The sequence below is a fragment of the Manis javanica genome, chromosome 6 (assembly GCF_040802235.1).
Source record: "Manis javanica isolate MJ-LG chromosome 6, MJ_LKY, whole genome shotgun sequence".
NCBI lineage: Eukaryota > Metazoa > Chordata > Mammalia > Pholidota > Manidae > Manis > Manis javanica.
In genome coordinates, this window is record NC_133161.1 from 128,244,047 (window position 1) to 128,264,186 (window position 20,140).

General features: G+C 36.3%; 1 protein-coding gene across 1 annotated transcript; it reads right to left on the minus strand.

Moving 5' to 3' along the window:
* Window positions 1-4,873: 4,873 nt before the first annotated feature.
* On the minus strand, window positions 4,874-5,848 carry LOC140850282 (olfactory receptor 4P4-like). The gene has a single exon (XM_073240019.1). The coding sequence runs from the start codon at window positions 5,846-5,848 to the stop codon at window positions 4,874-4,876; it is 975 nt and encodes a 324-aa protein (XP_073096120.1).
* Between the last annotated feature and the right edge of the window lie 14,292 nt (window positions 5,849-20,140).

Sequence of the window (20,140 nt, forward strand, 5' to 3'; positions counted from 1 at the left end):
TTGTAAAAGTAACAATTTAAGCTAGATGCTCTTAAAAGTTCCCATCTGTACAACGAAGGGAGTAATAGCAACCGTATAGGGTTTCCTTGGAGGAACACACAAAAGAATAACACATTCTACAGAAAGAAGGTATTATGTATCTAGTTATAATTATTTATTATAAAACGTGATAATAATTGATTATACTGGTTCTAATGTGTCATATTCAACTCAGAAATTCACCATGATCATAGTTGCATTCAATACGTATATACTGAGTGAACAGAAAAAGCATTCAGGGAATATAACAGCTCTCGGAGCTAAAGCATTCTGATATCAGTCTTCCAAAACACAGTGAAACCTGAGCCCAGTAGGTTGGAATGGCAAGAAGGTGAGTGCAGGATGTGAAAGAGAAAAATCACAGACTTAAAAAAACAGAAGACCTGTTCTCATCCTCTTGGGAATAGCTTTTCTTTTCTCTAAGACTTATTTTTTCTTTTTAAATAAAAGTGATAAGGAATTAGGAGCAGGATTACCTCTAAAATGCCCACTTTAATTGTAGCATCCCTCTCATGTGCTCCTCCTGAGTCTAATCTCTCCTTGTAGTCTGTAGGCAACAGTCCCTGCTAGTGTAAATGACTACTAGAAAAAACTAAAGAAAACGAGTGAGAACAAAGACATCCATGATGAATAGGTCACTCTGAGTCTATCTACATGGTAATCACAATTACCTGAAATGCATGGTAGGGAAACTATTTTTCCTAATAAGCTTAACTCAATACAGTGAGCCATTTGCTTCTTTTACTAACATGACCTGATTTCCAGCTGTGGATTCCAGACACACTCATTCCAAACAAGCAAATATATCTTTCCTATGTGAAATGACACTTAAACTAATGATACATTCATCCTTCACATCCAGCAAGCTGCGCTTTTCTCCCTTTAACAAATAAACACATCCCTGATCATCTCTCTGCCATTGTTTCATGGTCTTCACCACAATCTGATAATTCAAGTTACTGCCTATCCCTGGGTATGTGTTTATGACTATGGAATGTGTCTGTTTATATACACAAATTATGTTAAGGACAGCGCATAGTTAGTGCTTTAAAAGAAAGACCTTTGATGTTGATTTTGATGAGGTCACATTAAAGATAAAGGTCAAAGGCAGCAAGACATCTGGACTACAAGTTACAATTAAGAAATCCTTGCCCTGGAATCACACAAATATTTGTTTATTAATCCAGCTTCGATGCACCCTGGATCTCTATGGGGCTGCACTTGCTCAATCATAAAATGATGACTGTGTCAATGCTGCTCAAACTTATCTCATCATGAAGGATTTTTGATGCACAACAGTATCTATTCTGAAACCTTCTGATCTAGTAGGGCAGCATTAAAAGATATATAAATCTCTCTGTTTTTAACAGGTTCCTCTGATAATTTTTATACCAGCAGTGGCACATCAGGGAACTCAAATCTGGGAGCACTGGGACCAGATACTTGATGTTCATGGAGTGCAAGGGGCCTATGAGTCCATGAAACCTACAGAGCCCTCCCTCTGATGTACAGCCCCATCTGTTCTGCTACCTGACACAGAGGAAAGGCACCCTGACCTGGATTTATAAAATAATGGAATAGATGAATGTTACCCACTTGATAATCATTCTCCACAATACACTTTCTTTTATGTCTTTGCATTAAAGTCTTGACTATCAAGGGATATTAGTGATATAGAAGGTCAGCAGTTCCTAAGAAGGTAAATGCTGACAGATTCATTCATCTCAAAGAGCAAGAAGTGGAATATATGAAGTAGTACCCAAGGTTCCTCCAGGGACTGTGTAAACATATTCCTGCTCACAAAGCTCCTCACAACAATCCCAGTCAGAGCAGCAGGGAACCTCCTTCTGGTTCCTTGGCGGGAGGTGACCAAGAATTGGGAGAAGTCAAAATTCACCCAGTTCAGGACATGAATCTGGGGTGACTCAGTCAACAGCACCACCTCATGTCACAGGTGTGAGATCACCAAATCGGCTGTCATCCATGTAGTTTTATCATTTTTTACTTTTACTACCTTACTGTTACAAGATGGAAGATGTGACGTTGATTAGAGCTTCGTGGATGAAAATAAATGGCAACCCTCCTCATTTGCAGATGAATGAATTAACTTAATTCAATGTGGAAACCATGTCTCTATATTCTAACCAATGCTTTTCCTTTTGTCCCTTGAGTAGCAACTACATATTTCATACATGCTACCATGCACTGCTCAATTGAATATATAAAGATAGCTTCCACAATCCTCCATACACCACCTTTTTTCATTTAAGCATATCCAGGAGATTAAAACATTTACCACCTGTCAGAGTCTCCAGAACTTCATCATTTTTATGGGACCTGTGTGCGAACTCCTCAGTTTTACAGTGTCCTGGTGTGTCCACTTCTTTCATGGGGACCAGTTGGTTCTCTTTCATTATGAGCTATGGTGTAACTTCATCACTCGATTCAGAACATCAAAATACTGTTTATATTTTAGTGTAAAAACTCAATCCACAATGTAGAGAGAGAGAGATGATGCTGAGCTTGCATAACAGTCAATCTTTGGTCAAACACTACAATTTCAGCATAGACTAAGACAACACTGCCACTTTATAAAGGAGAATAATAAGAGCTACATGGCATATTTCTGAGCCCACCCTGAGGTCTGGAATTAAGGCCAGTCAAGCCCAATGTATATAGGCTGACACCAGCTGCCCATGGACACATGAGTGAGAATTAAATGCTTATTGTATGAGCCCCAAGAGGTAAGATGGCTTGTTACATGGCACTATTGATCTGGCTGACCCAAGAACAGCAAGGTCGAGTTGCAGAAGTGTGGATTCTGAGGCATATTCTTTTTTTTTATGATGTTTTTTTTTATTTTCAGTTTTAATTATTTTTATTTCGGTATAATTAATATAAAATCACCTGAGCAATATTATGGTAACTAGATTCCCCCGACCATCATGTCCACACCACATTCCCCATTACAGTCACTGTCCATCAGCATATTAAGATGCCATAGAATCATTATTTGCCTTCTCTGAACTGTACTGCCTTCCCCTCTGAGGTATGTTCTTAAACTGATAAAACTTCTAATACCTTTAGTGCACGTTACTTGAAATGGAAGAGTGTAAAAGGCCAAACTAGAGAGAGTGGACATGAGAGACAGCACATAACCTTCATTATGCACACAAAATTCAAAGCATCAATACCTAACTATGCAGCCATCCCGTCTCTCACTATTTTGTCCATGGAGAGCACACAGGAAGGGAGGGGCAGAATGTTACCCATGCCTGGGAGGATTCCCTTAACTTCTCCTTAATTGATAAATTATAAGAAGAGAGTTTACAGAAGATAAATGTGAGGCATGTTCAAAGAGACTTCTGAAAGACTCATCTTCTTTTGGGAGAAACCACATAGTAAACATGACGACACAATGAGAACATTTAATTCATTACCAAAAAATGTGGCTTACATACACAGCAGTAACAGCACAATTAGACATCAGCCTAAGCAGCCCTAGACATTCCTGTTCAATTACATCTTCCAGAAGTGGATAATCCTACCAGAAGGCATCGGCCACCAGGCCAACATCAAACATAACCATTACTTGATCTGTTATTGTCTTTCTTATCTCGTTTTCAGTGTACTTCATTATTTTCCTGCCTCTCCTAAGGTTCTGAGTTCCTTAATCTTCTAGGCAGTACACTATCAGGGTCATTTTGGAAGAGAAAAAATACTGCTGAAACCTTCAACAACCTTGGCTAATTTCTGTAAATGCACTGCCCACCTTAAAACTTGCTTTCTTGTCACCAATAATACTCGAAGTGCACACATTTCAATTTCTTAGTGGTGCGGTCAAGGGGATGGAGCCCAGAAAAATATTGGATCTGTGTTTCTCATAGGTGAAAAGTTGGTGAAAACTCTCTCTAGGCCTCAGTTCTCACTTATCCTTTTACTTAAGTATTTTTATGCAAATAAGGTAACTCCTCGATGTACCAAAGATGATCCCAGCTTATGAACCAGGTTTTAGTTTGAATGGTGGAAGAAAACCTCAAAATATGCCTTCCATATACAGTACATTGAGTATTAATTAAATGCAGCCAGAATGCCCTTGTCTTCAGCTCTGTGTTTCCATGAGCTCAGGTCCTACCATAGGGTGGGATCTTTTCTAGGTTACCTATTAACAAAAAACATCAGTTTGTATACTCATGAAGAATTTAAAATGAAGTTATAAGTACAGTCTTTGAATCACATTTATAGGATTTAAGAGGGTGTTCATCATCCAATCTGAAACTTCTAATTCCTGGACTGTACCAGCAATAGGTTACCAGGAATTCTTTAAAACAGTTTCTCTAAGTATAGTGTGGACAGTCTAAAGACATGTGCTGCATTATTTTAGAAGCATGATTTGTTAGTGCAAGTGTTAAAATTGACAACAATAGTTGTAAATTTCTGCATTGCTTTATTTTTTTAACTGCAATGGAAACCTCAGGAAAATAGAGGGCTTAGCACCTCTTTTTGTCTGTGAGAGATGTCTCAGTCAAGGTATCTGTGTCCTACAGCAGGGCACAATTGCACAACTATGCAGTCTTTACAATGTCCTCTGACAAAATTACTGTAATACCCACTCTGCCTGTGATCATGAAGCACAGAATGTTCCAGAATGCCAGACGTAAGTGGTAGAAGGTCAGAGCTGGAAGGGACCTGCAGGTTGTCTGGTCCCCTTCCCTTGGCTACAACTTCAGGGCAGTAGCATAACGGGAAATGAACGACTGAGAGGGCTTGCTCTTCAAGACTTGCAACCTTGGATGACAGCACATCACCCCTGCACTGGCTTTATTGTTCACATTCACGATTCTGAGGAAAGAACAGATCCAGCAAAGGGCTGGACCACCAGCGGTTCATTTCCCTTCAAACAGCTGTGTCGGCACCACACTCTCGTGGCATTCTTCATGTCTGTGTTTCTCAGTGTGTAGATGAGAGGGTTGAACATGGGGGCAATCATGGTGTAAAATAGGGAAAACACCTTGTCATTACTGACAGAATCAGCCATGGGAACATAGGTGAAGATGAGCGGCAGGAAGAACATGAACACGACAGTGACGTGAGTCCCGCAGGTAGAGAGGGCTTTGCGGTGGCCCTCGGATGAGCGGGTCCTCAGGGTGGACAGGATGATGACGTAGGAAATCACCAAGACAACAAAAGTCAAAATGGACAGCACCCCCGTGGTAGCGATGATCGCAATAACCAGAAGGCTAGTGTCGGTGCAGGCCAGCTTCAGCAAGGGGTATACGTCACAGAAATAGTGGTCTATCTGATTGGGGCCACAGAAGGGCAGCACCGTGATGACCAATACATGCAGGATTGAGTGGATAAATGCCACGAGAATGGAGGCCACCACAAGGGCATAGCACACCCGTCTGCTCATGATGGCAGAATAACGGAGGGGTCTACAGATGGCTGCATAGCGGTCGTAGGCCATGGCCACCAAGATGAAGATCTCCGCAGCACCAAAAAAGTGGGCGTAAAATATCTGGGCCATGCAGCTGTTGTAGGAGATGGTCTTCCTCTGAGCCAGTGAGTCATTGATGAGTTTGGGGGCCACTGTGGAGGTGAAACAGACATCCATGAAGGACAGGCAGCTGAGGAAAAAGTACATGGGCTGCTCCCTGAGGCGGCTGCCCCTGATGGTGAAAAGAATGAGCAGGTTTCCTGAGAGAATTGCAATATAGCAAAGTGAGAAAAGCACAAAACAGGCAACCTCTGCATCCTCATCTCTAGAGAGTCCCAGGAGGATAAATTCTGTGATGTTCTCATGTCCCATTGCTTCTGCGGGCTTGATCATTTAGAAGTGGCTGTTAATATACCTGAAACATCAACATTTTAAAATTATTGTTTTTAAAGTCATTTGTTTTATTCAATAAAGATGATTATTGTTTATGATACAATCAGTTAGTGCTAAGGGCACAGCAGTGTACAAATATGCACAGTTTCTACCCAGAAATAGAGTACAATTCATTAAAGAAGTCATATAGTCAGAAAAATAGCACAAATAACACCAGTTAATTGGAATTTTGATCAATCTCAAAGCCTCAGACTTACCATGAGCAACAGGATGAAAACTTAAAAGGTTAAACATATATTTCAGGTAATTTTGTGATACAATTTCAGTATTACACCTCGGAGTGACTTTTGATTCTTTGGCTTGTATATAACAGCAGTGCGTTTCTTTGTTCTCCAAGGCCAGAGAGATCACTATTATTCTCAGTCCTTCCCAGTGACTATATCTCAGATGAATCCTGAAAGTCCCATAATTTCATCAGGCTTCAGTGACCTCGTAATTTTAACTACCAGACGTCTGGGTGAGCATTTTAGAAAGTGGCTTCAGATCCTTTTCATGAACAGTTTTTTTAAAACTAGTGGAGAGAAAGAGCAACAATCGGATTATTGGTGATAGGGTTGCTCCATTGTATGGGCTTCTGGGACATTTATGGTTTCCTGGAATTGATGCTACTTCCCAGTTCACTTTCCAGTCTAATCCAGGAGTTCCCCTTATTTTTGCCCTCTAATCACACTTTCTGGCACTCCTTTTCAGTACTGCATCCTTGGAGTGCAAATTGTACCTATAGATTCTTTTTCACTTCCTCCGTTTCATCACCTTGCATCTCTTTGAATTGCACCACTTTCTTTCCTTGCCAGGCTTACTACACACTCATGAGCTTGTGTCCTGGAATATTTTACTTTAAAAGAACATGTCTCTTTGGTGCAAAATGTTACACTACATCTCTGACTTTCTTTGGGCAACTTAATAAAAAATGTATCACAAAACTCAAGGCTCAATTTTGTAAAAAAATAAACCCAATGCCCTGATGAAATTTGGCAATCTCTTTGTGAATGGTTATAATAGCCATTGAACAATGACTTTCATTTCATATTCTTTAGAATTTATCTTAGAAAAATGGACATTTAGCATACATATAATAGGATTTTAGGGAACTCATGGACTTTTGATATGAGTTCCATCCATGAACCTCAAGTCAACACCTTGTGGTCTAATTTCTTGCAAAATCTCTGGAAATATCAGTGTCACACAAACAAGATGTCAACTGCAATTTCTCTGAGCTTTGTTGTGATTTCTTTAAAATAAAGATTTAAAGATACTTTTCACTGGGCATTACCTATTCTTTCCTTAAAATAGAATTCCCTCATTGACTGTAAAATTGTATTAAAATATATGAAAAGATTGAAACAAGTAAAAAGATATACCATGTTTATGCTTAAAGAGGATCAGTATAAAAAAAGATGTCAATTCTTCCCAAATTAATCAATACATTCAAAGGTAAAACAAATATTCAGACTAAAGTTTTCATGTATTTGAAAAACTGATTCCAAAATTCAGAAACAGTTAATACCCAGAAGAGTTAAGCCAACTATTTAAAAAAAAAAACAAAGAGGACATACATCCATTTTCAGAATTGAAAGCATATCATGACGTTTTGGCAATTAAAAAGTTGGTGGTAAAGAAAGATTGCTTGTCTTGAAGATAGACAATAAATAAACATATATATATATATATATATATATATATATATATATATATATATTTGAATTTATTCTGTGATTAAGCTGAAATTTTGAATTGTGAAATAGTGGAGTTTGTAAGTAACTAGTATTAGGACGTGACATCTGCTTCTGTAGGAAAAGAATATTGCTCACAAAGGCACAAACATTTATATTCCACATGGTTAAAGATACATGTGTATTAAACAAAACTAGAAAGAAACTGAAAAATAAGTAGAATGGGTTTATATCTGAAGCCGGAGCATTTTAAAGCAAAGCACAAAAAATTAATTCATAAAAAAACACTGAAAATTACTGTTTCACAAAATTCTATAAGAACAAGTATTTTTAAAGTGAAAATTGGAGTATTTGTAAATCCTGCAAATGAATGATACACAGGTAAGTAACTCAATATTCTAAGAGCAAAATATTTGAGTAAGCAATACACAGGAAGGAAATTACAAATGGTCAAAAGCATATGTAAAAGTACTCAATCTTATTAGAATCAGGAAAATAAAAATTAAACAAGAATGAAATACTATTCCCACTCATCAGTGTCATAAAAATAAAATTTGATGTGCAGTCCATATAAAATTGCAATGAGTGCCATACCAAAACTACCGCAGAAAGCATTCAGAAGGATATCACTGCAGATAGACACATTTGAATGTGGGAAATAGAAGTGATCTAAATACCTACATTACGATGAAAATGAGGAGTGGTATAATCTTATTATGGAAAAGCAAAACAGAAATTTAAATGTTGGCTCCATAAGCCACATTTACCATGATAAAAAAAATCACTAAGATATATTTTTGGCCCAAAAATAATTAAATGCACAAAGATAGTCACAGTATAACTTGCATGTTAAAAAAAAATGACACCCATAGAACACCATGTGGTTTCTATGAGAACCTCTGTGCTTGTAAATATAGGAAAAGATGAGGAAGGGAAGACTGGCTTTTCAGAAATGAAGGTAGTGATGGTCAAAGGGGATTTTAGGGCTACGAAATATTTTGATTTATTTATACTAAAGAGATTACATTTCAGTATTATTTCCATAACTTAATTAATAAGTTAATTCATAAATTAATAATTATTTTTTAAAAACTCTTTTTATGATATGCTTTAAGAACACAATACACAATGAATGAAATTAAACAAAATAAAATGTAAACCATGATCCTTTAGTGAAATTCAGTAAAGTTGACAACTTGGTCTTCACTAGTTACCACACTGTTTCCTTAATTACTACATTTAGAAAAATGTAGATACCTGTATCTGAATTTGGTTTCATATCAACATACAACCTTTAGTTATACTTTTACAATCCTGAATAGATTTAAATAAATTCCAAGATGATCTGTTAAATCTAGCAGCTGCTATTACTGAGAACTCAAGTTCATAATTTGCTCTTTTTCACGGTTCCTTGTTTTAAAGAACTAACACTACTAGCTCTTATTTAATTGTAATGGAAGGAAACAATAGATTCATAACAGAGGACACCAAGTAGACAGGGTGTGCTGCAGCAAGGTTCACAGCCTCTGACGTGCATGGACTCAATAACATGCTACCAGATGTAAAACTTCTGGTTCCCTGAAATCATCTCTCCTGCAAAAAGTTCATTAAGGAAATCTACATGGTTCAGCATCCTAAAGGGATGTCAGGACACTAATGTTCACCCTGCCTTACAATAACCTCTAAAAGGGGGTATAAGAGGAAAAAGCAAAAATATAATCTGTCTTTATAATTAGGAAAAATAACATATACTACATCAAGAAAATAATTATTTTATCCTTATATTTTACTTAGGTGATTTTATAATTTTAATTTTAATAATGTGTTTGAACTAGTTTTGTTAAAGAAATATCAGTTAATTGTTTAATTTGAACTTTTCCAACTGTAGCCTTTACAATTTCCCATTATGTTACTGTTCATTTCAAATATCAGGGATTATTGCAAAGTATTACAAACCTATGATGCAATCCAGCAAGGCATGGAGTTGCCAGTGCAGATCTGCCTGCCATTCTCTGATATGAGGTCTAGGAAAAAGTCTCTTGAATTCCATAGGTATGTATATCCTCTTAAGAAAATGAGGAATCATAGTTTTCACGGATTCTTCTGAGCTGCCAAGAACTAATTTTTATAAAATCCAGTGATTTAATGTCATTTATCAGTTTATCAAAATCATCAATTAATTTTCCATCCTTTTCTAATCTTCTGCTCATTGCTTGTCTTATGTAATTGATTTTTTCAAACTTTTATAGCTTTTTAATCATTGCTTTTCTATACAAAGTAGAGTACAAAAGACGCCACAATTTCTCTTAACCTCCTGAACTAGCATCTAGCAATCCCAAGTTTGAGACCAGGATTTCAAGGTAGCATTCTCATATTCCATTTTCCTATGGAACAGACCTCTTAAAGTTGTTGTATAAACTATTAAAATGATAAATTGTGACATCAATTGAAGTTGTAAAACTTCTAAGACAAACAGTCATCAAGCAGATATATTTTTAGAATACATATTCATGGAAAAAATAATTACCTTGGAAAACAAATAGGTAAAGATAAATGATTATACAGCTAGCTATTCAAGCAATGACTTTACATAGGCTCAGCATGCAAAAATAAAAAAAGGAAAAAAGAAAAAGATGGAGAAAGGAAAATAAAATAGGAAGAACTCACATATTTAGTATCAGTCAATTCCAGTCAGTATTTGAAGGGATATCCTTGTCTTCCTGTACTCATGACAATAAATGAAAAATAAAATAAATGACAGAAATCTCATGCTTTGTTTCTAGCTTTCAAATTATATGTAAAATAAATAGGTCATAAAATCTTACTTTAAGCATAATCCGAATGGGAACAGGGATTATATCACTAAACTGAGGGGTAAATATCAAAGGCATCTGAGCTTTCCTTGCTTGTCTCTTTTCCCTTCACTGCACTCGTGAGCAGCGGGGGCCAGTTCCCACAACGCACAGCGTTCCGGTCCTTGGAGAAGCTGCACTGAGTCAGGAAGAATATATAAAGGCACTGGAGGGACTGGTGCAATGCCTTTGGAAATCCCTCTGCTAATTCCTGGTCAAGGCTAGTAAAAATAAACTCTGGAGGTTTTAATTTACTCCTGCTTTGGCCTTTCAACTGTGCTTTTAAAAATATATTCTTTTACATTGCTTCAAATATATGATGTTAAATATCAAATGTAGATTTTATGGTCAGTGACCGAAAAGTTTTACAAGAATCCTTATTACTTTCTACACAGGGAATAAACCATAACACATTCATTATATGTATTAAGAGTCTTTCTCTGCTTCCATTACCAAAGCTGATTATTTATTAATATTGAAGGTATACGGCTTCTTCTTACATAACTAAGGCCAAATTTAAATGTTTCCATTTCCACAAAGACTATCTTCATTATGTTATCTTTCCTGCAACCTAATTCTATACCCCAGGTCACACATTGCATTCCCAATACCTAATTTAGCCAGGTCATTTGATTTCCCTTTCATAGGCAGTCTGAGGTTCTTTTGTTTTGCTTTTTGGGGGTTTTGTGTGTGCTTTAAAAATAGTGGGGTTCTTATCTTTTCAATAGACTATTAACTCAGTGATATCAAGGTAAAATCTTTCTTGTCTTGTGTCCAATAATTTCAGTTTTAATAGCAATAATTGAAAACAGTTACTACAATATGCTAGTATTTGTGGTAAGGACTTTAAAAAGATTTTTAAATCAAATGCATATAATGACCCTATGAGATAATACTATTAATATATTCACTAAGACACAAAGCAGGAATTCACAAGACTAGCCAGCTGGCAACTAATGCATTAGAATTTGACACTGGGTAAGATGCTTTACTAACCCTTCAATAACTGTGAACAGTACTACCACACTTACCACATAGTAAGCACCTAATAAATATTTCTGGATTTTCAATATAAAATGACACAATAAGATAATGTTCTGAATATTTCAAAATCACATTGAATTTTGAATCATGGACTTTTAGTCCCTGAGAGAGACCACCAGGTGACAGGCAGCAAGGAAACTGGGGCATCCGGCCTCTGATCACAAAGGACTGCATTCTGCCAATAGCCTGAATGCACCCGGAAGCAAATCTTCCCCAGAATTGCAGGTAAAAGCCCAGCCCAACAGATTCTTGATTTTGGCCTTATCAGTGACAGAAACCAGTCACTCAATCTCCTGGCAAGAAGCACTGTGAGATAGTAAATGGTTGTTGTCTAGGCTGTTAACTCTGTTATGATTCAGTGTGCAGCACAAGAAATCTAGAGCAAACACAATAACCAGTCAGTGTCTAGGTTTACTATCTAGAAGTTTAATTTATTATCTACATCTAGTTCAGTTTAAACTTCTCTTCTAGATTTACTATCAAATTGCCTAAGCTGTAGCAAAAAATACTAGATTAAAGATGATAGATTCTGTGATAGTTTTCTTTGAAATAGATAAGAGCATATAGAACAACAGATTGTTTCCCCTGTGTAGTCTAGGCCCACACAGACACATGTGCACAAATAACTCAAGTATATCAAATACAATGGGATGGTAAAAATACAGTAGCAGGTTGACACTGGGCCTCAAATAAGCTTCCCATATATGTAAAAATTGGATGTTACCAAAGGTATAAAAACAAATAAACAGCAAGTCAAATGATTTAACAGAAAAAAGACATACCAGTTATATTTATCATTAAGTTAATATGTTATCTGTCACAACAGCATAATACATTTGTGTTTTGCAGCGATCATAGAGATTAGTAAAATAGAGACTCAACAGAGACTATTGTCTGTGCATTAGTCACTTCTTTGATGGGTGGCACTAATGTCTGCAATATCTTCCAGGATGAGTATTGCTTCTGAAGTACTACCTATGTGCTGATCAGGTGCTTCAGTCCTTCTTACACACTGGTACTATCCCCCCACCCCACAGGACGATAAACAATAGTAATCCTGACAGCTTGGGAGCATAAAGATCAAGAAAATCATGTGAGTTAAACTGAAACTAAACTGAGCAGAGTCCACTAACCTATTAGGTGGACTGTCAGCTGTACTTGGGCCATATCTCTATCAGGTGGCCTCCATAATCTCTTTAAGAAGACAAAACCATAATAACATTTTGGGTCCCAAAGTGTCATTGTTAGCTCTGACCCCGTATGTGATGACCCTTGTAAAGTCATGGTGTCCCTCTTTCTCCAATTAAGATTTCATTTTTAAAATTTGGAAAGAAATAGTATCATGACCCTCATTCCGAATAACAAAACCTTTTTTCTAGGTATTTCTTGTCAAGTTGATATTGAAAGTGACACTGCATGCAAGTAAAAGCACAAGCTGAAATGGGATGCATTTAAACATAATCTGAAAGACTCACTTACCCTATTGTCTTTCTTCTCAGTCTCACCCGTGCCTCCAATACATTGTCTTGCAAGTTGTGAGTTAACCAAAATTCAGCCCATGATAGACTCCAAGGACACAAAATTACCCTTATATATTTTTTCCCTCCCTTAGTAAATTTTTACCTCTTCAACAGAGTTGAAATGTCTCGTCTTCCTCTACATAAAAAACAAGTCCTTGGAAAATGCCTGATGAACATACTGACATTTTAGTACCAAAGATAAAAAAGTGTTTTTGAACTTTTTGATCTTGGACAAAGATCTGAGATGGTAAGAGGAGTGAGTCTTGGTATCTTAATCATTAGCATGAGCTTATTCTCTCCTTTACTCATTTCAGTGAGTGCTGTGTCACACAGTGTCAACACTTGGAAACATGGCAGGCCCTGGAAGCAAGAGGATGTGGAAGTCTCTGATTCCTCGAGTCTATGGTTTGGGCTTCCTCCTTGAAAGTGCAGTCTTTGGTTTGGATGCTACCAATTTTATTAGCCTGTCCACTTTTAAGACAAAGTTATTTCTTTTTCACTTCTGGACCTATATAGTTAAAATAAATCAAGGATACTAAGAGCATATGATTTAGTTGTTATTTATTATTGTGGATGTTTATCAAATATTCAATCAATCGTTTCATGATGACATTGAAGGCCTACACCCCAATCTGTGCTGCATTTCTATCCATTCATATTTGAAACAATCCAGGCTATTTTATTTAATATTTATTGATTTATTTGAAAAATATTGTCTTGGGCCTCAAGTCCACTTTAGGAATTTTTTTTTCTATGTTAAACAGAAGGATTTTAAATCTGCTTTGTAGTCTCTAATTTTCATGACCTAGAAAAGATAGAATACTGTCAAACCAATAAATATTTACTGAAATCTGTGTATAAACAGGGTGTGTTTTGATTGTAATGGGAACATACAAAGATTAGTAAGTAGGTCAGATGGGAGCTCTGCAATGGACATGGTGTAGTAGCCAAGGATTAACATAAGTAAGTAGGTGTAGAGTATTCAAACTCCTCTCCACCCTCCTGTTTTCCTGAAATGCCTCCTGATTTACTGCTTCACCTTTCTGTGCACTTTAGGGCCCAACTGCTGAGAAACTTCCCCTACAAGACCTTCAGTGATAGCCTGTGAGAAGGAACATATATTCTCCTGCTCCCTGAGGCCTTTCTTACTGACTTTTTTATATTAGATAGTATTGATTATAACAAAAAATGTGCTTAATTTTGATTCCTTCCTGGATTTAACATATTGGAAAGCTCTATTCACAATTCTCATTCTCCACAGTTGCAACACAATGTCTTGTATTTTGGAGATGATCAGTAAGAACATTGAAACTGAACATTCCCCACTACCTATTAAGTGTGATGATATATATCTAATTGTTGTAGTAAAATACCGATTACAAAACATATTCATAGCACAGATTTACTGAGGCCTTATATTTATTGGTATGGTAGAGAGACAGGCACCCTTCTCATGTAGCACCAGAAAAAAGAAAAAGAAAAACTTGAGATCAGTTTTATTAACCTTTGAAGTTGTTCAACTATTGTACAAGATGTACTCAGAACAGCAACACCACATAGGGTGTGACTTGACACCCATAAAAAGGACCATAAAAATCATCTTAAAGACTTTCCTCTTTGTGAATCTTAGGCATTCGGGGAGCAAAAAGAAACTTTCCATTTTTCATGTCCTCCTGATATTGATCCATGTTTTTATGCATGTTATGTGCAGGACCACACATACAATATTTTTAAGGGGAGGGTTAGTACCTTCCATTATATTCTCAGTGGAATCTGACACAAAAAATGGGTTACAATAAATAAATATATAATAATGAATGAGACTAATGGATTACTACAATCAACCTTAACACATGGAATATGTTCCTCTATTCCTTCTTGCAATGATGGCTTTTCATACACCTGGTGCTCATTAAAGATTTTTTGAGTTCACAATATCATTTTTCCCTAACATATATATTCATTCTATTTATTTCCTATATTAACAGTAAATCTTTAAAAGTTTGGGTCTTTTTGTTGTTGTTGTTAGTATCTCAGAGTGTTGGGGAACAGTTTAATCAAAAAAGATATGAACATATTTTAGAAAATTAACTTGTATTATTTTGTAATGATGCCTCTCTGGGTAAAAAGATGGAGAGAATCTGTCACTTACCTGTTAGAAGACAAATTACTGTCAAGTCTTACAGTAATTTGATAGCTGTCTTCAGCACAGTAATTGTGATAGCTGTCTTCTCACAGAACATTGAAAAAATTGTTATCTGTTTTCTAGGAGAAATATCTTATGAAATAGTGATGTAACTTTTTAGAATCCTATAAATTATTCTCTGCAGTTTTCTTTACTTTGTGTCAGAAACATCTCATATATAATGAGCTTAAAATTTGATTTCTTTTTAGCCTATGAGAACAGCAAGTTAACCCTCCTCATATTCACTAATCATATGCAAACACGATTTGGAGTTCTTAGGTGCTTCAGAACTGACCAGCAGTATTGGGTTAAAAAAGATCAATTGTGGGAATGGTGGTAAAGTAAAGAAGGAATAAAAATAGTGTCACTCATAAAAGCAGAAGAAGGTCATTGGAAACATCTCTGCTCCCTTCTGGAGCCCTAAGATGTTCCTTCCTGTGTTTCCTAACAGAAACCTTGATGAATAGCAGATGTGGAAAGATATATTCAAAGTACTGAATGAAAGAAAATAATAAAAAATTCAGTACTCAGAAAAAAGTGTTTTTTAAACATGAAGAGGCTATAAAGACATTCCACACAAACAGAAACTGAGGTAGATCATCCCCGCCAGAACTGCTTCACAACTAATGCTAAAGTGGGTCCTTCAAACTGAATGGAAAGGACAATAAACAACAACATGAACATTTGTGAAAATACAAAACTTACTTTATATAATTATATATAAAGACAATTACAGAATAATGTATTACATTAATGGTAGTATGGAAATCTTAATTTTAATATAAACATTAAAAGACAAATGTTTTAAGAAGGAGTATAACTAGAAAAGCTGACTAATTGAAACACAGTATGAATAGATGTAAAGTGTAACATCAATAACATGAAGTGTTTGACGGGAGAAGTAGAAGTATATATGTGATTAATGTTATGATGTTAGCAGACTATGATACCAAAAGTGGCTTAGGCAAGCCTCGCAGTAACCACACATTAAAAACAACTATAGATGATTGTGTCATATTTTTACCCAGAGAGGCATCACAGAGAAAACTGCAAAGGAATCCAAGAATATCACTGCAAAAACTCAACAACAAAGGAAAACATTAAGAGAGAAAGAGAATGACAAAATAGAAATGGAAGGTCTGAACAAACCAATAACAAACTAGAAGAATGAATTAGTAATAAAACATTTTCTACTAAAGAAAGGTCCAGGACCAGATCGTTTTATGGGTGAATTCCACCAGACATTCAAAGAACTACTAATACGAACCCTTTTTAAACTCTTCTGAAAAGTAGAAGAACAGAGAACACCTCCAAATGCTTTCTAAATACCATCACACCCTTATTCTAAAACCGTAGACATGGAAAAAAAATGAGGCAATTTTCCTTATGAACATTGCTGCAAAAATCCTAAATAGAACACTATCTAAGTGAATTCAACAGCACATTAAAAGGATCATTCATCACAACCAACTGAGATTTATACCTGGGATGCATCTCAATAGCTGCAGAAAAAGCCTCTGATAAAATTTAGCACCCTTTTATAAAAACACTTTATAAGAGAAATGGAACTAAATATAATAAGGGTATGCATAAAAAATTCACAGCTAATCTCACAATGGTGAAAAGCTACAGATTTTTCTAAGATCCAAAACAAGACAAAGATGTCTCTCTTCTATTCAACATTTCTATCTGGAGCCATTAGGCAAATAAAGGGAAACCTAGTCAGAAGGGTAGAAGTAAGATTATCTTTGTTTACAGAGGACATTATACATGGAAAACCTGAAGTCTACACACACACCCACAAACACACACATTAGAACTAATGAATTTAGTAAAGTTGTAAGATAAATAACCAAAAAAATCCATGGTGTTACTAAGCACTTACAATGAAGTATTCAAAATGATAAAGAGAACATCATTTCATTCATATGAGCAATAAAAAGAGTAAATATTTAAGAATTAGCCTAACCAAAGTGATTAAAGTTTTGTACCCTGAAAATTGTAAAACATTGATGAAAAGAATAAAAGATACAAGTAAATGGAAAGACATACTCTGTCCAAGTTGTAAAAAGTGAATATTGTTGAAATATCTTTATATCCAAAGTGATCTACAGTGATCAATACCATCTCTGTAAAATCCCAATGATGTTATTTAAAAAACAGAAAAAAAATTCCTAAAACCATATGGAACCAAAACAGACCTGTAGTAGCCAAAGCTTATTAAGCAAGAAGTAGAAAGCTGAGGCATCACAATTCTTGATCTAAAATTTGATTACAGAACTATACTAATAAAAAGTAAGGTATTGGCATAAGAAAAACAAGCATATAAAAACCAATGGAGCAGAAGAGAGAATATACAAATAAACCCACATATATATGATGTATTTGGACAACTTATCTTCTACATGGAAGAAAATAACACACACACATTTGTAAATATAGTGTGTGTGTGTGAATGTGCACATATGAAAGAAAGTCATGTATATAAATACATGCATGTGTGTATATATATATATATATATATATATATGTATGTATATACAAAGGAATATTATTCAGCCAAGAGAAAGATGAAATCCTGCCATTTATGTCAATATGGATGGAATGATTGGACCTTGAGCGCATTATATTAAATGAAATAAGTCAGACAGAAAAATGCATTCTGCATGATGTCACCTGCATGAAGAATCTAAAATAGCTGAACTCATAGAAACAGAAAGTAGAATGATAGTTACCATTTTCTGGGGGATGAGGCAAATGGGGAAGATTCTGGTCAAAGTGTAAAAAATTCCAGTTTTAAGACAAATAAGCTCTGGGGATTTAATGTACAGCGTGATGATTATATTGTATTAATAGACATGAAATACTGTCAATAATAATATATTACATACAGAGGAGATTTTTAATTTTCTCATCACAGAAAGGAAGTATAAATTATGTATTGTTTGAGAGGTGTTAAATAATGCTATAGTGCAATCACTTTGCAATATATACGTGTAGCAAATCAACAGGTTTACTTCTTGAACTCATATAATGTTATATGTTAATTATATCTCTTCGAAGCTGAAAAATAATACTACCTCACACTTGTCAGGATGGCTATTACCAAAAAGACTCATGGTAACAAGTATTGGTAAGAACATGGAGTGAAGGGAACACATGTGCACAACCAGTAGAATGCCAACTGGTACAGCCATTATGGAAAAGAATATGAAGGTTCTTCAAAAAGTCTAAAATAGGACAACCATCCATCAATCCTGCTGCTGGGTATGTATCCAAGGGACCTGAAATCCTGTCTATGGTCACTGCCACTTTATTCACAATGGCCAAGATATGGATGTAAACTTATTGGCCTTGACAAATGAAGCAATAGACAAAATGTAATATATACGCAGATCTTAAAAAGAGAGAAACCCTGTCATTTTCAACAACATGGATCGAGGTGAAGGACATTATGTTCAGTGGAATAATCAAGAAACAGAAGGAGATATACTGCATGAGCTCACTGCTTTGTGGAAATCAATTAGTCCAATTCACAGAAGCACAGAGTCTAGTGGTGGTTACCTAGGGACAGGTGTTGTGGGGAATGGAAAGATATTGGTCAAGTGTACAGGTTCTAGTTATGTAGAAAGAATAAGTTCTAGAGATCTAGTATATAGCATGGTGACTATAGTTAACAATTCCATATGGTATACTTGAAATTACAAAAATGATAGATCTTAAATTCAATCTTCTAATTGAACACACACACACACAAACACACACACAATAACTCCGTAGAGACAATGGAAATGTTAACTAGTCTAATTGTGGTGATCTTTCACATTATATGTAAGACATGAAGTTGCGCACCCTAAATGTATATAATTTTAGTATGCCAAAAAATATCTCAATAAACCTGTTAAAAATGTGGTAGAGAGGGGAAGCCAAGAAGGCGGCGTGAGTAGAGCAGCAGAAATCTCCTCCTGAAACCACATATATTTATGAAAATATAACAAAGACAACTCTTCCTAGAATAGAGACCAGAGGACACAGGACAACATCCAGACCACATGCACACCTGGGAGAACCCAGAGCCTCACAAAGGGGGTAAGATACAAGCACAAGCCTGGGGGGACCTGAGCATCCCTCCTCCAAACTCCTGGTGGGAGGAGAGGACTCAGAGCTGAGAGGGAGAAGGGAGCCTAGAACTGCTGAACAACCAGCCCCAGCCATCCAGACAAGAGAGCAGACACAGTGCATGCATGGGGTCATGGATACTAGAGAAACAGGGTAGCAAGACCAGTGAGTGGGTACCTGAGGCCAGCGCTTGAGGACAAAGAAAAGCAAATGGCTTTTTTAAAAAAAATTATTTGTTTAATTTTGTTTTGTTTTATTTGGTTTGTTTTGGTGAGTGCTTTTTGGAAGTCTTAAAGGGACAGGGTGGGATACTTAGTCTAGAGGGAGGGAATCTGGGGATCTCTGAGCACTCAAAACCCCTGCACAGCAGGGAGCACGGAGGCCCCTCAAAGAGATGAATACCCTCCTGGCCGATCCCCTTCCAATGCGACTTCACCATTTTGGAGCAGCGGCCCAAGACAGGTCATGCCCACAGCAACAGCAGAGATAAACTCCATAGCAGCCAGGCAGGAATCAGAAGCCCTGTCTGCATGCATCTGCCCAGCACAAGCCACTAGAAGTCGCTGTTCTCCCAGGAAAGGAAGGCCATAAACCAACAAGAAGGGAAGTTCTTCCAGCCGACACTCATCCCATTTCTGCAAACTATTTCTATCACAATGAAAAGGCAAAATTACAGGCAAACCAAGATCACAGAGACAACATCGGAGAAGGAGACAGACCTAACCAGGCTTCCTGACACAGAATTCAAAACAAAAATCATAAACATGCTGACAGAGATGCAGAGAAATATGCAAGAGCAATGGGATAAAGTCCGGAGG

Excerpts from the sequence above, each read along its gene's own strand:
- LOC140850282 (XM_073240019.1), bottom strand. The coding sequence starts at position 5,848 with ATGGGACATGAGAACATCACAGAATTTATCCTCCTGGGACTCTCTAGA.